The sequence below is a fragment of the Phacochoerus africanus genome, chromosome 7 (genome assembly GCF_016906955.1).
Source record: "Phacochoerus africanus isolate WHEZ1 chromosome 7, ROS_Pafr_v1, whole genome shotgun sequence".
NCBI classification, from domain to species: domain Eukaryota; kingdom Metazoa; phylum Chordata; class Mammalia; order Artiodactyla; family Suidae; genus Phacochoerus; species Phacochoerus africanus.
In genome coordinates, this window is record NC_062550.1 from 61,526,504 (window position 1) to 61,548,518 (window position 22,015).

The window sequence follows — 22,015 nt, forward strand, 5'->3', positions numbered from 1 at the left end:
TAATGATAAGATGATGAGTTTTGGGAGTCCCTTTGGTGGCTTGGCAGATTAGAAATCCAGTGTTGTCACTGCTATGGCTTGCCCTGCTGTGTTTGAGCCCTGCCCCCAGAAATTTCTGTGTGCCACTGAAGGTGCAACCAAAAACAAACAGAAAAGATGATGAATCTTATTTTTAAAGATTAGACTATTAGCCAGAAAAGGCTACAACTTTTTCTGTTTTGAATTTGACACTTATATGAGCTTTTATTAAAAGCACAGAAAATAAGAATGCTTAACCCTTCAAATTTGTATTTTTCGTTACAACATGTTTTTAACTAATATTGATCCAGTAATGCTGTGAAATGACTTTGACAGGTATTACCCCCATTTTACAGATGAAAATATTGGAGCAAAAAGGATCGTGTGATATATCCAGGGACCTAAATTGTGTGTTTCATACACAAAGACACACACCACATACATACATACACAGACAATGTATGCCTGGCCTAAAAGCCAGGTCTTCATGTTGTATCTTTTTTTTTTTTTTTGTCTTTTGTCTTTGTTGTTGTTGTTGCTATTTCTTGGGAGGCTCCCGCGGCATATGGAGGTCCCCAGGATAGGGGTTGAATCGGAGCTGTAGCCACCGGCCTACGCCAGAGCCACAGCAACGCGGGATCCGAGCCGCGTCTGCAACCTACACCACAGCTCACGGCAACGCCGGATCGTCAACCCCCCTGCAAGGGCAGGGACCGAACCTGCAACCTCATGGTTCCTAGTCGGATTCGTTAACCACTGCGCCACGACGGGAACTCCCTTCATGTTGTATCTTAAATGCCTTTCATGTGAATCCCATACTATCAAAAACTGGTGATATCCTTAAAGGATAGTGCAATGATAACACTGAAGTTTTTATTTTCTTACAGCTGATTTCTTTGATGGGTTTTAGATTTGTTTACTCTTAGATCTTTTGTGTATGTGACTTGGAAGTTACTTATTCTTTCAGATTAAAGCAAATCCTGCCAAAGCAGTCTACAGATCACTTTGGATTTTTTTTTTTTTTTCGAAGTATCATCAAGGGATCAGCTGGTGAATTGAATTTTTCTTTAAATGCAAGGGTGGAATACAATTACATCATCAAATCAGTATTTAAATCTAAGTAAATAATTACTACTTGGTATTTGGTCTGCAATATTTCTTAGTATTCCTCTTGAAATATATTTTTTCTGGGTGAGATTTGTTTCTCTTTAAAAAAGTTGTGTATATAGTTTACTGTAAAAATCATTTCCTAATATCACTAGTTTTATTTGCTGAAAGCTCTTTTATCAAAGCGTCAACTTATTAATTTCTCCTTAACATCATTTTGAAATCCCTTTAAGGTACTATAAAGTGAAATAAGGATCACAAGGTATGGAATAAACATAAAGCCCACAGGGAAAGACATTTTAAATCCATATTTGTGCTGAATTTGTTTACTCATAAAATACATGTTCATTTTAAAAACTTGAGGGTTAGGAGTTCCTGCTTGTGGCACAGTGGTTTAAGGATCTGGTATTGTCTCTGCAGAGGGTTGGGTAGCTGTGGAGGCACAGGTTTGATCCCCAGCCTGGGAACTTCCATATACCATGGGTGAGGCTGATGAAACATAAAACATCTTGAAAAAACTTCAGGGTTAACATAAAAAAGAAAAGAGGAACATGAAAATACCACTTTCATGGAGAAAACCAAATAGAGCAACAGAAGTTATTTAATAAGATGCTGAGTATTTCTTTATCATTTTTTATTTTTGTTTGTTTCCACTAATAGAACAGGGATCAGCAAAATTTCCATAGATATTTGGGGCATTGGGAGCCATGAAGTCTCTGCCACAACTAATCAATGCTGTCTTCAAAGTGTGAGACCTGCAGTACCGTCAGGTGGTCCGTCACACTCCACAGCCACATGGAAAGGGACCCAGGAGAGAAAGAGGTGGGCCTGTGAGGGAATCTGGGCACTGCTGAAGGCTGGAGACCCAGAGTGTGTGATTTCCCTGTTGGGAGGGCTGTGGGAAGGTGGATCCTCAGGGCAAGTCAAGGCTGGTGTTCGCAGAGGGAATGTGTGTTCAGAGCACGTGGTTGGAGCAGAGGCTACCTGATGTCCTCATACCCTCACTGCTTAACTCACTACAACCAGGCAGAATCCTGAACCTTCCCTCCTGCAAAGGCCCTCTGATGCCCTCTACTCACAGAGCCTCCACTGAGCCACAGAATGATGTGATAACTTTCCCAGGGTTACACAACTAGGGGAGCAGAAGTTCAAACTGAGGCAGTGGACTGGGGGAGGCAGGTGTAGAATGAAGGACACTGGTCCAGCTTGGAACAGCTGAGGTTGAAATCCCTGTGGAAATCTTAATTGGTGGGTAAAGTGTGAAGCTCAGGAGGCAGGTGGGGGATGTGTACCATAAACACTGAGAGACAAGGGAATACAAAAGTGAAGTAGAAAATATAAATACAACAATAGCAGTAGTTTATTCAGCCCTTACCATACATTAGACACTAAATACTTTATGATAAGGGAGAGAGATTACTATTCCAGCTTTATGCATGAGAAAACCAAGACTTAGCAAGCCTATAAATAAATCTCTCGATTTTTATTGGATTGAATGCTTTATTTTTCTGACCTGAGTTCAAATCAGAATAACTTATCGGTTTCTATTTGGACCAAACAATAGGAAGCAAGGTATTGTAAGAGGGGAGGAAAAGTGACATCATGGTATTTACTTAATATATACATTTAGATATATAAAAATTGTGTATAATTATGCATATATAAGGTATTTACAAATATAATTTAAACTTAAAGCATAATGTATTATTAGAAATACATGGATTATTATGTTAAAAATAGCAGGACTTTCTGACCCTATGTGAAGACACACAAAATGACAAATTCAAGATAAAATGTTCCTTGATGAACATGAAAACACAGAGATGGTGTCAGAGGATTTGGATGTTCACAGCACATAAATGTGGGACTGAAATACGCACAGACAGAAGTTTCCTTCTGTGCATGGTGCTTAGCCACTGCCAACATTCACCTTGGATGTTTTCATCCATTTCCACAGCCCAGCAAGCTTCCTTCTCTATGTCACATTTTTTCCTTCAGTTACTGAGAAAGTGGAAAGCAGCCCATGACAACTTGAAACTGGCCTCGACCCTCAGTCAGGCCTTGGTTTTGCTGGGAGTTTGCCTGATACAGCTGCACCTCGGGGCTCTATGGATTATAAACCATTCCATACCCATGAGGCCATTCTGTGACCACGAAAAATCAAAACAAAAATACATTGGGAGGCAAAAACATGAGCATTGTCCAAACCACAAAAATGACCAAAGAGTCCCCTGTGCTGGTCAATATGCATTAGCATCTTCACCTGTTTCAGCTTTAGCCTCGCTTCCGTCCATGTACCCCATTAGACGTATTAAGCTACCAAGTCAAAAACTTAACTCTATTCCCAACAGCACGCAATCCTAGGCCAAGCTCCAAATCTATAATAAATCCTAATACTTTGAGTGAGATACCTCATACCTTCCCATTATGTGTGTTCCTTGCTACAAAGAGCAATAAAACCCAGCTTACTTAATAACAGGTATGTTCCTAGTGGTCTTTGGCTAGAAAGCCAGGACAAAAATGCAGATTCAGCTAAAGTGCTCATTAAGTGGACTAGGACTCTCAAATGTGGACATCTGGGAGCCCTTGTGATTCCCTCTGGATGAGATGCCACCTGCTCAGGGCTAGGGAGTGAAGTTCACATGGAATTGAGTTCCTACATTTTGTTGTAGCACTTCAGTGTTGTGTTTGTTTCCCTGGAGATAAGATCTCTTAGATTTTTATTTTTTACTTTAGTATTCTTCAGTAAAATTGTTTTTGTTCTTCCATTCCCAGCTTGCACTGCTTGTTAGCTTGCTTGATACTCAGAGTCATGTATAAGAGGCCAAGTCCACAGGGAGAGGATAGACAGAGGCTGGATAAGTCTGTTTTGGGGAGCTAAGCCTGAGGAGGTCATAGGTCTCTTCAGACCGGTGACCTTAGGACCAACTTGCTTTGGGGCACAGTTTCTAAATCTAATGAAGATTTCTTCACTCTTGTCCTTGTGTCTGAGAATTGGTCCATTTGGTTTTGTCTGCCTGGACCCATAATTGGTGATGACTGGCTATTGGCCAAGTCCTGAGGATCAAAAATTACGCATCTTTACAAACCATTGTATTTCTCCTAGTCCTCACAATCTAGAACCTCACCTCTTCCAGGCCACGCACGTGCTTCTTTCATGTCTTTTCACTGTAACAGTAGTTTGTACACCAGCCTCACGAATAGACTCAATTTCATTAGTGATATTTTGGCCATTTGGGCTTTTGACATGAACAAGATAGCTCATTTGAGAAGTACTTTAAAACAGAAAGTAAACAAATCTTCATGAGCAGTTTGCTTGTCTAGTCTGTCTAAAAGAAAGACAATTTTGCTTAACATAGGGCTTATCCCTCCTTTGTTTCCATAATTTGGAGTTAAGTAGTGCTGGCTTTTTAATTGCATGGCTTGATAAAATTATCAAAGACCCCAGTTACTATTCTAATGTGCTGTCATTCTTTTTGGGTATAGATATAGGTTAAAATGTGTTTTTCAACACCGAAATTTTCTTTCCTCTCCTTGTAGAGAAAACAAAATAAAGCTTTACAGTAATAATTTCATGTCTGCCCGAAGCCCGGTGGCTTTCTCTCTTTCTTTCTTTCTGTTACTTTTGACCTCCATTTCTCTCTAAACATTGAAACATTAGCTAATTAACTTGTCAGGGTCAAATATCTTGTGCTAAATCATTCTAAAATAATGATATTGGCTTTATGAATTAGTAAGTTACCCCTATTTCTATGACTTCTTTAAAATTAAAACTTAAAATGAAAAAGCTGATTAAAATTAAAATATGTAAAAAGCTTTATTCAAATAGATGGAATGATAACTATATTTTTTCTTTTTTCTTTTTTTTGTTTTTTGTTTTTTTAGGGCCGCACCCAGGGTATATGGAAGTTCCCAAGACAGGGACTGAATCTGATCCACAACCGTGCTTTTGAATACTTTAACCCACTGCACTGGGCCGGAGATCAAACCCGAGCCTCCACAGCAACCTGAGCCACAGCAGTCAGATTCTTAACCCACTGCACCACAGCAGGAACTCCAAAAGATATATTCTTAAATGTTACTTTACCAATATTTTTCTCGTTTTTTTGTTTTGTTTTTTTAAGTGTTTTTTGCTGTCACTGTGTATACCTCGAATTTCTATTTGTGCAATGTGAAAAGGCATCTCCATTCCAGGGCCACTGGTAGAGGGAGACTGCTTGTCAGTGGTTCCTGTGTGGGGAAATGGAATAACTTTTAAAGAACATATTCTAAGGAGTTCCCATTGTGGCTCAGCAGGTTATGAACCTGACTAGTATCCATGAGGATGCAGGTTCAATCCCTGGCCCCACTTAAGAGGGTTAAGGATCCAGCGTTGCTGTGAACTGTGGGGTAGGTAATAGACATGATTTGGATCCCTCGTTGCTGTGGCATAGCCCAGCCTGGGAACTTCATATGCCACAGGTGCAGCACTAAAAAGAAAAAAAAAAAAAAAGAATATATTCTAGTTATATATTGAAGTAAAGGCAAATCAGGAAGTGTCAGAGGGGCAGTGATCCAAATGTGAAAAGTCACTCTCTCCGAGTGTCCTTCAGGCCACATCCTCTCATTTCCTTTGTGACCCCTCTTCCTCTACAGTAGAAGAGTGCTCATAGGTCCCCACATGCCCTGTCAGCTGCGTGGACTCACACATATCTCTCTATATTCTCTAGATCAATATTCCCTCTGGATAATTTTACCCACCCAGACCATTTTTGTCGTGACTCCCAAATTCTGATCTCCAGGCCAGAGATTTTCCCCTGGATTCCCTCCCCTGGATCCTGCCACAGGTACTGCCTTTTGACCCTTGTGCTTCTGTGCATGCATTTCTATGCCTAGGACATGGTCATGTAAGGCTAGCTCTGGCACTAGACCCATCATCTCAGGTGCCACTCTCCCCATCAGGCCAAGGGACACAGGTGCCTCTTCCCTGTGACTCTGACATCCTAAACATCTTTCCCTTCTTGATACGGATCCTGCTAGATTATAATCATCTTATTATAATCACTTCTCTTGATAACTAGTTATCAATCATAGGCGTAACATGTAAATATATGCTCAATAAATTGCTGAACGAACAGGTTCCATTTTCAATCTGCATAGGTGCACTTAACAAGCTATTAGTTCCAAACTAGGTTGTCTGCAGGGAGAAAAATGCAAACTCAGGTTCATAAGCTTTCACTATTCATGACTCTTTTCTGCTACAGAGTGAGTTGTGGATGTCCTATAATTAGTTAAACAGCCACTAAACTTGGTTTTATGGTGTGTGATCAGAAAAGTCACAGAATTGCTAGAATACCAGATGTTTACCTATTCAGTAGGTCCCATGATTATTGATACTTGCTCTAAATCCAATTTCACACATTAAGAGTTATTATTCATTGAGCACATTTTTATAGGGGAAACTCAGTGCCTTCATTCACATTATCTCATTGACTCTGCCCCAAACCCACTGAGGTATTTTGCCCAGTTAACAGATGGAACTGGGATTTAAAGAGACTGAGTAACATTTCCAAAATCACCCAACTACTAAGGAGGTGAGCAGATTTGAACCTGGGTCTCATTCCAGAGAGTTTGAGTTCTTAAACAGCAGGACCTACCTTTCAAGCATCAGAAAGAGTTTGCATATAGTAAGCCAGTCATCACCAACTATGGGGCCAGACTGAAACTTTTGATTCCAGGCAGACAAAACTAAACAGACCAGTTCTCAGGGCCACAAAGACAAGACTGGCCCTGCAGGAAAAACAAAGAACAAATCCTGGCCCAGGCACAGTCTGCCACACTGAATGGCTTATCTCTACAGGAAAGCACTTGTCTATACACCCAACTATGGATTAGAAATCTAAGACCTGAATTCAGGTCCCACCAATTTTTGTCCTCAGTCTTCTTCCATACCATCTTGGGTGTGAAAAACAAGCCTTTTACGTTAACAATCACACACTGGCAAGAACTGTTGGTGCATCAAAGATCAATAGGCTGAATTGCTTTGTCAAGGGGTATGCATTTTTAACTGCCAATATATTCAGGTTTAAAAACCCTTTAAAAAGAGAAAGGGTGAGGGACTCATTGCAGCAAGGGAAGCCTAAGCAACCTCTGGGACAGTGTCGGTCTAGGTAGATGAGGATGGAGGCAGCCACTGTACTTTGTGTCTTGCTTGTTTTTATCTTCAGGTAACAGAGTTAGACTCCTGCGAATCTTTACAGGGAAAAGAAAAAAGTGTTTTTTTTTCTTATAAACATCTTGATGGCCTTTGTCTTCATTTCTTTACTGCTTTGGTAATAATCTTTGAGAGGCCTCAAATATTTTAGGAAATTAAGACTTAAATGTCAAAACTGGTACCTGAAATATACTTTTAAAAAATTCCACTGCCAGAGTTCCCGTAGTGGCTCAGTGGTTCACAAATCCGACTAGGAACCATGAGGCTGCAGGTTCGATCCCTGGCTTTGCTCAGTGGGTTAAGGACTGGCGTTGCCGTGAGCTGTGGTGTGGATTGCAGATGCAGCTCGGATCCCGTGTTGCTGTGGCTCTGGTGTAGGCCAGTGGCCACAGCTCTGATTCGACCCCTAGCCTGGGAACCTCCACATGCTGCAGGAGCGGCTCTAGAAATGGCAAAAAGACCAAAAAAAAAAGAAAAGAAAAGAAAAGAAAAATTCCACTGCCTACCAGGCCTCCCAAGATGGTAACACTGAGAACTATCCCAAAAAATTGAGCATTAAAAATAAAAACAAAGGACTTCCCACTGTGACACAGTGGGACTGGTGGTTTTTCTGGAGCACTGGGACTCAGGTTCAATCCCCTGCCCTGGATGCACAGTGGATTAAGGATCCAGAGTAGGCTGCATCTGTGGCTTGGATTGATCCCTGGCCTAGGAACTCCTCCATATGCTATGGGGCAGCCAAAAAAAGAAAAATAGATAAAACCCAAAAAATCCTATTAGCTACAGTTATCTATAAGGGTATGCCCATATTGCTGTAGAAAACAGTACTTTCAATTACTGTGCCCCCAACATCTGGACCGTAGTAATGAAAGAATCTCAGTCTTCAAAATGGATATTATTTTTAGATAATATTATTATATAATATTATAGATTTTATATATATATGATTTTAGATATGTTATAGATATTACTTTACATATGAGGAAGCCTTCTAGACAGAAGGTAAGGAGAAGAGTAAACAGCTGGATACCTTGGAAACTGCCCATGGTATATCCCCTTGGGGGACTATTCTCTTCAAGAACTGGGGGTGATAATCTGCCTCCTAACAGGGGTATGTGTGGCCTGACCTTTGTATATACCTCAGTCATGACCACGTGGGAGAAGTGATCCCAGCATTTACTCCACAAGCAGCAGAGACACAAGTGCTAATGGAAGCTGAAGGGGAATCCTTTCTGATATTAACTTACTTGTTCATTGTCCTGTCTTCAGTTACCCAGAAAAAAACAAAAAAGTGAGCTTCAAGAATGGAAATCTAGTTGGGTCTCAGTCACAGCTAGACCACATCACTCATCACCTAGTACTGTGCTTGGCATATAGAGATGCTCAATAAATACTGGGGAAAAAATAAAATTCATATGGAAAATTGGCCAAACACTACCAAGGATGAACACATACCCACTCTTTTGTTTCATTTGTTTTTTCAGGAAGACTTCAACTCTGACTCACAGGAAAGATGAATCCAAAAATGTGAAATCTGAACGGGGAACTTTTTTGTGGACCATGAGGGCAGGATGAATCTTGTAGAAAAGAATGAAAAGGAAGGGTCAACCAAGAACTGAATGGGATTGCTAGTGTTTAACTTTTAAATGTAGATGGCTGATCTGAAATGTGTTTCCCTCCCTGCATCTGTATCACTTGTCCTTACCTTTGCGCACATCTCACATATTTACTAAAGCATGACTGTCATTAAGCAACACAATCCCTACAGGATTGGTTGGAATGGGGTCATTACTTAAGGCCAGTGGTAGATCATAAAGGATGTCCAGCGATCTGTCGTTACAAAGCAAAATCAAATCAATTACACTTCCAAAGAAATATAGTATGATGGAGAGAAGACCATTATGAAGCTGGAAACTTGAGAAAATCATTTTAAAAGCTCATAAACATATGTAACTCATGACTAAAGGCGCTGCACTGTTATGCAATGTGAGTGTCAGGGGAACACATTTCCAACCTCATGACTCATGCTTCTGTATTACACATATTATTGGATGTTTCCTTCATTTTCTAGAAATGTGAGCATAAGCGTGTACATCAAAATATCGGCTATTCAAAAGGCGAAAACACAACCATCAGGCTAAGAAGAATCTGTTGACACTGTGTCATTGGGACCACTCTTCCAAGACAGAAAGTTACTCTACCTTTTTAAAATAATGACCAGAGAGACAACTTCCTGCCCAAGGCCAGTTCGCTCATTGTCACCGCTCCTTTTCCAGAACTGGTTCCTAAACTGCCCAAACAGGGCAGGAGAGCAAAAGCCTTGGGAAGGGGGCCTAAAAATTCCCCAGCCGCAGCCGCACCTACTTTGCCTTCAGGCCAGCTGGGAGAGTTCCCAACTCTGCCCACCTCCTGGGCAGTGGGTCCCTTCTGATAGCCCTTATCCGCCCGTAGCGCCTGGAAGGTGACCTACGGACCAAAGCAGCCCAGTTAGTGGTTCAAGCCGACCCACAAGTACCTCCTCCAAAGGTCTCCCGGTTGCCCCGTGGGTCATCCGGCAGGCGCCCGCGACTACATATCTCTATCGACCAGAGGATTTTCACTGACTTTATTGGCCTCCGACCCCGGTGGGCCCTTTGCCGCCCACCTCCCCACTAGACCAAGCCGGCCCTCCATAACATTAAGCATATTCAAAAACACTGCGGGGCGGCTGTGGGAAGAGGCTTGGCTGGGGAAGCCAGCTTCCCTAGCAGAGTCAGGGTCACTTGCTCTTCGTCTTCTGACTCTCCGTCTTCTTGGGTAGCAGCACGGCCTGGATGTTGGGCAGGACGCCGCCCTGAGCGATGGTCACTTTCCCCAGCAGCTTGTTTAGCTCCTCGTCGTTGCGGATGGCGAGTTGCAGGTGGCGAGGGATTATCCTGGTCTTCTTGTTGTCCCGCGCGGCATTGCCAGCCAACTCCAGGATCTCCGCGGTCAGATACTCCAACACCGCCGCCAGGTACACCGGCGCGCCGGCGCCCACTCTCTCCGCGTAGTTACCTTTGCGCAGCAGTCTGTGCACTCTGCCCACCGGGAACTGCAGGCCCGCGCGGGAGGAGCGGGACTTGGCCTTTGCTCGCACTTTGCCTCCCTGTTTTCCGCGACCGGACATGTTTACCTCTCACCAAAAACTCCAGCGAGGAGAAAAAAACCCAGCGGTCCGGTTCCTAGTAAGGAAATGCGACGTATCACACCGGAACTGCCTCTACCAACACTTTGCTGACGCTAGTCAGCGCCTTCCCATTGGGCGCCGCAACATCCTCAGTTTAGGTGACCAATGACAGGCAGGCTCCTCTCCCAATTAGCGCGCTCTGCTGGCAGAAGGACCGCCTTTTCCAGCTCTTTCCAATCAGATGAGCAAATCCCTAGTCCTCATTTACATAACCACCCACCTGAAAACCTGCACCCGACTGCTCAGCGTATAGGGTTTCCACTGAATTTGTTGTATCCTGAGGTTTCTGCGTCCCGGCTGGCTCCCAGGAAAAGAACGTCTTAAGAATTAGGGAGGCATAGTTTGAAACATGCAGGAGAGTTACTCCATCCACAAGTACGAGATGCTCAGGGGAGAAATGCCTCTAGTAATTAAGGTCGCAGGGTATGCCCGAAAATTTTAACCGAATGTCATTATTAACACTATTTTTCTTTTTATTCTTGTAAGTAAGATAAATCTCTTAACTTGAAAAATATGCTAACCTTGATTTATTTCTTTCTATTTCTTTTTTGGCCCCCCAGGGGTATATGGAATTCCCTGGCCAGGGATCAGATCCCAGCTACACTTGCCACCTAAGCGGCAGCTGCAACACCACCTGGATCCTTAACCCGCTGTGCGAGCTGGGGATCAAATCTACTACCCGATGCTCCCAGGACACCGCAAATCCCATTTTGCCACAGCAGGAACTCATAACCTTGATTCTTAGTCTTAGTAAATACTTAAAAACAAAAAACAAAAACAAAAAAACAGCACCTCAACCTATTTTACCATTACAAGAATCCTGACACTTCAAGACTTTTCTTCCCTCAAATCAGAGATTAAAATCATGTAGTACAATATAACCGTTGAGGATTTTTTTTCCCCCAGATACCCAGTGTTCTGAGGGTTCTGTTAATCCCGTGTGTGTGTGTGTGTGTGTGTGTGTGTGTGTGTGTGTGTGTGTCTTTTTGCCTTTTCTAGGGCCGCACCCGTGGGATATGGAGGTTCCAGGCTAGGGGTCGAATCGGAGCTGTAGCCACTGGCCTACGCCAGAGCCACAGCAAGGCGGGATCCGAGCCGCGTCTGTGACCTACACCACAGCTCACGGCAACGCCAGATCCTTAACCCACTGAGCAAGGGCAGGGATCGAACCCGCAACCTCATGGTTCCTAGTCGGATTCGTTAACCACTGCACCACCACAGGAACTCCTGCTAATCCTTCTTTAACAACAATAACAGCACCTTTTGTGCTATGGAGATGGGTAAGGATAGGTAAATAATAAGCATTTAGTTATATGTAAGTATTTACCATAAAGCTTTGCTGCTGGAAAGGCTTATTTGTCAGGAGTAGGGACAGCGAGCACAATTTACTAAAGTATTTGTCGCTCGAGGTATTAAGTGCCTGGAAAAGAGTTATGAATCATCCTTCAAATACTGCTGCCTTTTATCTCAGTACAATCTTTCGGAAGACTGCTGTCTCCTAGATTGTTTTCGTTTTTGCTCAGGGATTGTCTTAAAAGTATTGAGAGACTTCTGATTGGGGTTCTGCGGTATAAAGCATTACTTAAAGCCACGATCATGGTATCCATTATTTTTTGAATTTTTAAGTGGGAGATTTGAGAAACTTGAATTTTAATAAGAACATTATAAAATACTTCCACTAATTAATCATAGAAATAGTATTCGGTTGAAAAGCAAAAAACTCACTTGGGGTGGAGGGGGCAGAAGAGGTAGTAAAATCTGCAAATTGCTTAGAAGTTGTTGCAAGGGGAAAGTCTGAGGGAGCAGGCACATAGGATGAGACCTGTTAGCTATTTTGAAGGAATATTAATTCTTTCTCCATGGGGCCACAAAAGAGAAAAAAAGAACCACTAAAAGATGTCCTCCTCCCCAACTAGTGACTTTAAAACATCCACAGGTGTAAAGCAAGATATTTGAAATTTAACAAGAAATAAAGCATTCGTGGTTCTTATTGATGTTCACATTGATCTGGGAATGGTGTCATCAGAGAAGGCATTCCATTTGGAAAACTATAGAATTAGAATTCCTGCCCACCCACCAGAGACAGAGACAGAGACAGAGACACCGGGGCGGGCAGGGTGGTGGAAAGAGGGAAGGGAAACCCAGCGTGCATTGGATCTGGCCTGTTTTTCAAGCGCTGAGAAAAAGCAAGGTATATTCTATTGAGTCTCCTCATTTTCTTGACAAAAATAACAAAAAGCTTGCCCCAAAGAGCGAACAGAAAATTTGGCAGAGAAGGAATAAAAACCTCCCAGGGCCCATAACTCTTTCCACTTTCTTGAGGTTTTCAAACAGGTTCGCCATAAGGCTACACATGCTCTGGTCTACAACTTTAAACTGCTAGCTGCTGCTTTTGCATTTAGGCTATCCTGCTGTGAAGGACGTCTGGCCAGAGTAAAGGTGGTAAAGGCCTAGCCAAGGGAGGCGCTATACGCCACCTGGAAGGTCTTAACGGATAACATCCAAGGCATTAATTACGAAGACAGCTATCCGCTGTCTGGCCCGTCCTGGTGGTGTCAAGGGCATCTCTGGGCTCATATGGGAAGAGAACCAGGGAGTGCTCAAAGCGTCCCTGAAGAACGTGATCCGCAATGCGGTGACTTAACACTGAGCCCTCAAACGGTTGCGGTGTTATGTGCTAAAACGGCAGGGCCGCATACTGGTCGGCCTCGGCGTCTGCACGGTGCTTGCAGCTTACCTCCTCACTCCAAAAGGCCCGTTTTAGGGCCCCCCAAAGGTCAAAAAACTAGTTGATATTGCTTAAATTGTGTATGAATGCGCAGACACGTCCTTCAAGCGCCTTGCGGGTGGAAGCTGCTGCTCTGGCGGGTGACTTGGGTCTTGGGGAGGAGGGGAGGTGTTAGTAGGGCTCCGAGCTGAGAGCCTAGGGCCTGCGCTTAGAACATAGCCCGGGAAGTGCGACGTAGGGCAGTAGTGACCTTGCTCTTCTGTGTTTCAGTCACCAGACTGCTGACTTACAGCTCTGGGAGAAGGAAGCATTTCTACCTGGCAAAACCTACGTCTTCACGGTGGACACTTCTAAGCCGCGGAGGATTCCCGCCCTGAGCAATTACAGAGTGGCTTGTATGTAAATAGGACGAGTGGACTTTTCGTCTCCGATTGGATAGAAGGCGTCAGAGGGGGCGGCTCTCGCTTGTGCGGCCCGTCCCGTCTCTGGGACCAGAGATGTTGAGATGTCCAATAGGAAAGCGTGAGATGCCGGCCTAGTTTGGCGCGCCGTTGTCCGGCCGGGTTTGAATTATTTTATTTTTTCGCTGACTTTTTGAGTTAGAGGTAACCGAGCTCAGACGCCAGATGCAGGTCGGCCGAGTGCGGGCGAAGTCCAAGGCCGGGCCTGAGCCCGCGGCCCCTGCGCTACCCGTGGGTCCGCTGCACAAAGGTAGCCGCGCCGAGCAGGTGAGCAACCCGACCGCGGAGCACCTGGCGGCGGTGCTCGAACCCCTGACGATGGGAATCCAGAAGTTAGCCGGCAGCGGGGCCGAGGCTCAGGGCAGCGTCCTGCCCAACATCCAGGCCCTGATGTTGTTGCTCTGGATAGAGAGTCATGTGACCTGGTCGTAGCCAAGAGTTAAGGCTTGGCTTTCCAGTCAAGGCCCTTTTCAGAATTGCTGGAGGGGCTGTAGAAAGGAGAGGGGCGGCAAGTTGGGTCCCAAGGGGTTCGGTGAAAATGTGACGAGAGTTGTGTAGTCGTGGAGGCCCCCCAGTGATCCTGCCCGGGAGACTGAGCAAGGGGCGGTGCATTTGTTTGCACTATTCCGGGGCGTCTCAGGGCCTGGAGACTGGGGGCCTCATCTGCGTGCGGGCCGGCAGGGTCCGCCAGCGGAGGGAGGCGGGAACCCAAGTCACTTCGAGGGTCCAGTCTCTCCTAACCTGTTTATATGACGAAGGGTCCTAGGACCCCGAAATGCAATGCGGTCCCATTCACCTTAGCTATTCTCCCCCAATTCTGACTTGTCTAGACATGGTGAAATCACTTAGTTTCTTGGAGGTGGTTGTTTGACGTGGCTCTGGGGTAGTTTCCCAATTTTGACAGTGATGTACGTGTGTCTCATTTTAAACGACATATATCTCAGATGTACGCTAGCCAAGGAAACATTTCTTGTATTTCCCTCAGCAGAGGCTCGCATCATACCATTTATTGAATATCAGATACTTTGCAACACATTGGGTTCCATTATTCTCCAGCAGATTTATTATAGTTTATTATTAATTACCATTTTACAGATGAGGAAACTGATACAGGGATCTAGGGGTGGGTGACTGGGGAGAATACTGGAGCCCAGATTTGAATCCAGCCCTATTGGACCCTACACCCTTTGACCTTAATCCTTGTGTGCACTGCCTCTGCCCCCATCTCTGTTTGCTCACGTTTCACTTCTAAGAGCTTTCTTCTCCTCCATACTCGTGTACCCCTGGTGCTGTTATTAATTAAATTTCTGCGGTAGTGAGATAATCTGAGAAGCTCAGCTTTCATTAATGTAAGTGAGAAAAACAAAAAACAAAAAGTGGAGTTACTTAAAAAAAAGTAGCAGGAGTTCCTGTCGTGGCTTAGTAGTTGACGAATCACACTAGGAACCATGAGGTTGCAGGTTTGATCCCTGGCCTCGCTCAGTGGGTTAAGGATCTGTGTTGCCATGAGCTGTGGTGTAGGTTGCAGACACTGCTTGGATCCCGAGTGGCTATGGCTTTGGTGTAGGCCGGCAGCTACAGCTCCGATTAGACCCCTAGCCTAGGAACCTCCATATGCCACGGGTGCAGCCCTAGAAAAGGCAAAAAATAAAAATAAAAATAGTAAGAAGTAGCATAGTCTGGTACACTTCTGTGCCTTTGTATTTGTTAAGTGAATGAATGAGTGAATTTGAGTAGATAGATAATGTACTTTTTTTTTTGGTCTTTTTTTTTGTCTTTTTGCCTTTTCTAGGGCTGCTCCCGTGGCATATGGAGGAGATTCCCAGGCCAGGGGTCCAATTGGAGCCATAGCTGCCGGCCTAAACCAGAGCCACAGCAACGCAGGATCCAAGCCGTGTCTGCAACCTACACCACAGCTCACGGCAACGCGGGATCCTTAACCCACTGAGCAAGGCCAGGGATCGAACACCCAACCCCATGGTTCCTAGTCGGATTTGCTAACCACTGCGCTACGATGGGAACTCCAGATAATGTACTTATTAAGTCCCAAATTAGCATGAATCAGATTACTGAAGATGCAGGTAGGAGTGCAGTGGAACATGGAAGTAAGTATTCATATGATAATTCAAAATATCTATTCTTTAAGTATTTAAGTTACTTGGAATTGCTACTTTTTTTGTTATATTTTTGATGGTGGCCTCATTTTTTTTTTAACCTGTCAAGTAGAATTTTATTTTCCCATGTAGCATAGCTTTTTTGTTGTTCATGTTTTATGTACTTTATAAAATAGAACCAAGTTATGTGAACATGGGAAATTTGTTTTTGTCTGTATGAGTCCCATGGTCATATCTAGTCCTGAAGTAATCATTTTCCAAACTAAAACTAGGTCATGTGATTTGAGGACACCAAGATAATCTAAAATTAGAACTGACTGAGATTTTCAGATGTTGACTAATAAAATGCCTTTGCTACAAAGTTTGTTAAATAAGCAACTTAAAGCTCTTTTATAAGGCTTTTCTTGCACTGTGAATGAATGCTGTTGAAATAAATCATCTCTTCTGAATTTGAACAAAAGAAACATCAAACTTCTTTTGCCCTGTCTTTGAAGATTCAGAGATAAATTAAGACATCAAGAAGCTTCTCTTTTCCAAGTAAGGGGGGTGGTGGTGATATCTGTGTAGTTGTACACATGTGGTTTGCTCTAATAGAGTAGCATGAGTGAAATGGTGTTTATTGGTGTACAGAACAAATTATATGTCTTAAGGGTATCTTTAAAGGTCAGGTGACATTTGTTCTGAGCTGAAGACCCCCTGGAGAAAGGGAATGCCATACCAAGCTTAGGGGACACACAGCATGAACAAATACCAGAGTAGTTTCCTCATGAAATGAAGTTGAGAAACTTTCCAGTGTTGGGTATTTAATAATTTGTTCTGTTGACCAGGTACACAGTTGGATAAAAATTGAAACCCAGTCCAAAGAAGCCAATAGAAAGAGGGGCAAAAGCCAGCGGAAAATCATAGCCAGTAAGCATAGGAAGAGATGTTCAGTTTGATGAGTCATCAGGGAGTTGCAAATCAAGACCACAATGAAATTTTCACCCACTAGATTGGTAAAAATTCTCAAGTGGCAATAGCAAGTGTTGTACCAAATCTCTTAATAATGCTAGAATTATAAAGTGGCTCGGCTGTTTTTGAAAAAAAAGGTCATTATCCTGTGAACTTGAAAACAGATTCACATTGATGCTGAACCAGCAGTTCGACTCCCGGATATTTATCTGAGGGAAATGATAGATAGCACTTATGTACAGGGCACGCATTCACTAAAGTTCTTGGCAGCACTGCTCACAGTAGCAAAAACAAAGAAACCAAATACACATGGACAAGAAACTAGATGAATAAATTATGGTGGAATATAATTTGGCAGTCAGAATGAACTGAAAGACAATACGTTCATGGCGGTCTCCATCAAGTGTTTTGTTCTCCTGCGGACACACATGAAAACTTGTTTCTCTATATATTTGGCAAATAGATATTTTGAACTGATATTTGGTTGCAGATCATCTATGGGAGTCCTGAGGAACTAACTGAGCATTAGCTAAGAAAATTAGCATTTGCTTCAGCTTTGGGCTGGATACTGCTGTCAACCCAGGACCCCTTTCCCCCCCTGTGGGTGTCCCAGCTTGCTGAAAAGTCTCCTATGCTATTTCACTACCTTACAGGAGACCTAAGACTTATTCTCTGTTGCAACCTTGGAGCTCTCACCTTCAGTTGTTATTTCACTGTTGTTTTATCTTTTATTTTTATGTCAAGATTCTCCTTATTTTCTTGTGACCATTATAATGCAATGCTTGTGCTAGAAGGTTCATTCAGATTGCGTAATTTGCCAAACTGCTGGAAGTCGGTTTCACTAACTGCAGCGTTTTATTTCATGTGTTTTCCCTGACTAGTCTGTGAATTCCCGAAAAGCAAGAATCTGATTTGTATCTGTACCCCTAGAACCTCTGACCTTGAGGTTTGTATACATATAGCACTTATTAATGTGCAAATTATCAATTTGATAATATGTTCACATATCTTACTGAAATAACCATGGGTTTTCCATATATTTCTATACTCTGAAAAGATTTTATACCATGACAGTTATCTGTCCCTTAAATTTCCTAGTAAATCATTTGCCTTGAGTCCTGACCTGGAGGTTAATGTTTTGGTTATTTTTTCAGATTCTTACAAACATTTCTATTTTTGTTTATTTAGACTTCCTTTTTCTTGAGTTAAGTTTGGTAATTGCTGTTTTCCTCTCAAGCCATATATTTTATCAAAAAATATTGGAACAAAATTATATACTCACCATATTTTCTAATATTAAAAAATTTTGGTATCTATCACCTTACTCATTTCTAATTTTATCTTATTATATTTTTCAGAAATCTGTTTATATATTATCTTCTTCAAAGAAGAATGACTTAATTTATCCTCTTAAAAACTTTTAGGGAGTTCCTGTCGTGGCTCAGAGGAAACGAATCTGACTAGTATCCATGAGGATGCAGGTTCAATCCCTGGCCTGGCTCAGTGGGTTAAGGATCCAGCATTGCCATGAGCTGTTGTGTAGGTTGCAGACTCTGCTCAGATCCTGCATTGCTGTGGCTGTTGTGTAGGCTGGCGGCTACTGCTCCAATTAGACCCCTAGCCTGGGACCCTCCATATCCCACAGTATAGCCCTAAAAAGGCAAAAAAAAAAAAAAAAAAAACCCACAAAAACCAAAAAACAAAAAACCTTTTAATTTTTACTCTTCTTAGGTCTTACCCTGTAATTTTCTCAGTACTATTTTTTTTTACCATATCTCCAAAACCTATTATCCTCAGTTCATTTTAGACTCTTTATTTTTAAAATAAAGGTATAATTTATGACTGTGGGTTTATTTGTATTACAGCTTTTGTCAGATCTCAAACTTTTGAAATGTTATGGCATATTTTACTATTTCCTTAGTAATCCATAATTTTATTTTTATTTTATCTCATCCTAACCCAGTCATTAAAGTGGTTAAAAATTTACCACAGCTGTAATGTTTTCTTGTTTTAGGTATCGGTATTAATTTTTAGTTATAAATTTGGACTAGGGCAATTTCTTCTTTTTGGAAATTATTGAAGTTTCATTTATGACCAATTTTTGAAAAGATCTTTTGGATCTTGAACAAGGAAGCATAATATATGTTTTAAAATTCAACAATTCAATTGATAGCTAGACTATAGTGCTGTTTTTATCTACTTAATGTATTTAGTTCCTGATACTATCACATTGTCTCCTATTATATTTTTGTTTCTGTCAATTTATCCTCATATTTTAAATAGTGTTTATTTTATAGAATTTGCTTGTGTGATTTGGTATTTAGACTTCATGACTGCCATACCTTCTTTATAGGCTGTAACTTTTATCAATCTGAATAACTGTTTTTGAGTTAAATTTTTTAGTCCTTTGGGTTTCAATTAACTTGAATTCCTATTAGTTATTATTATCCTGATTTTACCTCACCTCAAGTGCTGTTTGGCACCTGCAATTCTTAATACACTAATACTATAATGTTTATCTCCTGCCAATTTTAACAATTTTACTTTGATTATTTGGGGTAATACATAAAATGTATACATTCTTAATTATGGAATTCGGGGGAAGTAGAATTATAAGGACAGTTTGACGTTACACAGACGACATCAGAAAAATAATCTTAAATTATTTGGAGTGAAGCATCGTCAGACATTGACTTTATTTCTCCTGTCCCAGGTGCATAACTTTCTCAAGATAATTCTTATGCAAAGAATGGTTCAAATAAATATTTGATCATCTGAATCTTTTAAATTTTGATCATATGAGTTCATATTAGAGTTTTTGATATTTCAGCTACCTGGGATGAGGCAGCTATTAAAATCTGCAGAGCATTAGTGATTTGATCTAATAGCTAGTAAGCACTCAGTAATTGTTGAGTTAATGAATGTGTGATAAAGGGAGAATGGCAGAATACTTTCATTTACTGGCAAAGATTAACTCAATCACAGATGAAAGGAACTGAATTATTATGTTTTCTTATCCTAATTAGGATTCACTCCCTGAACTAGGGAAGCAGCCTGCTTTTCCTGATGCTCAGGGACACTTGATACTTGAGCGAAAATAGGATTCTGTTAATAAGAAAGGCTGTTGGGGGAATAGGCCACGTATTTTGAATTTACAGTATACTGAGCTATTTGGTACGCTCTTAGTAAAATAAAGGAGAAGAGATTGAAGAACATTTATATGTGGTAACTTCAGCAGCACAAGGAGCAAAGTGGCCTCACAGGTGGAGAGAAGGGCTACTGAAAATGTCATATGTGGAATGTTAAAAACTAATAAACAAATATAATTTTTAGTTGGTTTACCCTTAAGTAATTCTTTAATAACAGGCATTAAACATTATGATAATGAGTATATTCTGATACTAGGAAATGTTTTATTATTATCAAATCCAAAATTTTCCCTAAATATGTACATACACACATATGTATATACATAAATACCTACAGGATTTGTATTCTAAGGTTATCTTTCACAAAACTCTTCTCCATGAGCTGACTCAAAATGAAACGTCCCAAAATCCAAACAGCAGTTTTACTATCTTCAAGATTATAATCATGCATATCAATAAGTCCTTGGTGTCTAATACTATTTTATGAGATATTGAAATTTGGTTTAAAGCAATCTATCTCAGATGTAAACTTTATATTCATCCTGTAATTTGCTAAACCTTTTAACTAGCCATTCCAGATATATGGGAAATACTTTTATATTTTCAATTAAATACCTGCATTTTTGCATCATCTTTACTCATCTTCATTATCATCATCGTTGACCCTAAACTCTTGTTTGTTCATTGAAGGATAAGGTAAAGAAACTGGAGGAAGGTGCTGCCCGAGTTCAGCCTTTTTTGTGAAATAATTTTGTTTCTAAGCAACTTACAGTGGTTTTATATTTTAATGGAATCAGACAGCCTTTAGGCTTTTAATAGAATTCAGCCCATTCACATTTGAACAACTATAAACATGATTCTTTTTTTTTCCATCTTACTTTATGCTTTTCTATTGCTGTTTCTTTTTCCTTTTTTCTAGTTTTATCATGACGCTATTTGTGGCAGACATCACTGTCTGCCTTTCGTTCTTAGTACTGAAACCTAAATTTTGTTAGGAGTGATAAGGTAGTCAGTAGAAAAATTGTATTTCCAAGGCCCCCTGTGCTGAGAGGAGGGGTTGTGTGTCTGAGTTCTGTGTGTGCAACTTGAGCGATGGAGCTTCTGCGAAACCTGATGAAACGTCTTCATTCCCTCTCCCTCTTTTTCTCCTTGGGGTGTTCGAGTGATAGTGGCCACAGAGCACTTAGGAGATGGCATTAAAATGGAAGTCAATTATTAAGGATATTGGTGTAAAAAGATTAAAGGAGCCTGGAGAGTGACAAACTCATGAAGCTTCTGTACCAGCCTTGAGGGGTCTACTTTCAGGGGCATGAGGGAAAAAGTAAACTCTTAAAGACCCTGTTATTTCAGGTTTCTGTTACTCATCATCCCAAAGTAATACCTACCTGGCAGAATGAGTACTCTCCTTTTTTCTTTGTTAACTTAAAAGTAATACTGTATTTTTCTATTTTATTAGTTGTTACATTTTTTTCTTGACATGCATAGTTAGACCATATTTCTTTACTCTTTTCTAAAATACCAGCTCTTTGTACAACCAGCCCCCTCACTGCTGCCTCAGAAAGTGGAAACTTTACTTCTATCTTTTCTCTCATGTTAACACTTTTATTTCCTTTCTTTATATCCTGTCAACCCCAAAGATTTGATGCAGTGATTTAGCACTTTAATTATACACCGTTATAATTTCTCTCACAGGGAGCCCCCCTTTTTTCCCCCAAGAATCTTTATTTAGCATTTATATTACAAATTCCCAGTCACTATGTCATTATCTACTCAGACTTAATTATACAGACATTGCAGCAATCACTGCTTGCTACTATTTGTTCTCTTCATCTCTCCTGATTTTGAAGTCTCTGTTCTGATTTATTTTTCAACTTGAGCAGTCCTTATGAGGAATTTCTCCTAAATGAGTAGTAGAGTAATGTGAGTAATAGAGTCTATGAAATTTCAGAGCTCTAAGAATATCTCTCCTATACCCTGTCTGGTAACTATTATCTCAATGATGTTTCAGACTCTTAGGTTGTAAATCTTTTTTATCCTCGGAAGTCTAGATAGTGTTGCATGGTTCATCAGCTTCCAAGGTGCAGCT

The 22,015-nt window shown here is 41.4% G+C and overlaps 2 protein-coding genes across 2 annotated transcripts; one reads left to right on the forward strand and one right to left on the reverse strand.

The window, feature by feature from the left end:
• Window positions 1-9,908: 9,908 nt before the first annotated feature.
• LOC125131193 (histone H2A.J) lies at window positions 9,909-10,581 on the reverse strand. The gene has a single exon (XM_047787496.1). It carries the CDS (start codon window positions 10,464-10,466, stop codon window positions 10,077-10,079), a length of 390 nt encoding a protein of 129 aa, XP_047643452.1. The 5' UTR covers window positions 10,467-10,581; the 3' UTR covers window positions 9,909-10,076.
• A 3,299-nt stretch (window positions 10,582-13,880) lies between these two features.
• Window positions 13,881-14,147, forward strand: LOC125130413 (histone H2A.J-like). The gene has a single exon (XM_047785757.1). The coding sequence runs from the start codon at window positions 13,881-13,883 to the stop codon at window positions 14,145-14,147; it is 267 nt and encodes an 88-aa protein (XP_047641713.1).
• Window positions 14,148-22,015: the final 7,868 nt, after the last annotated feature.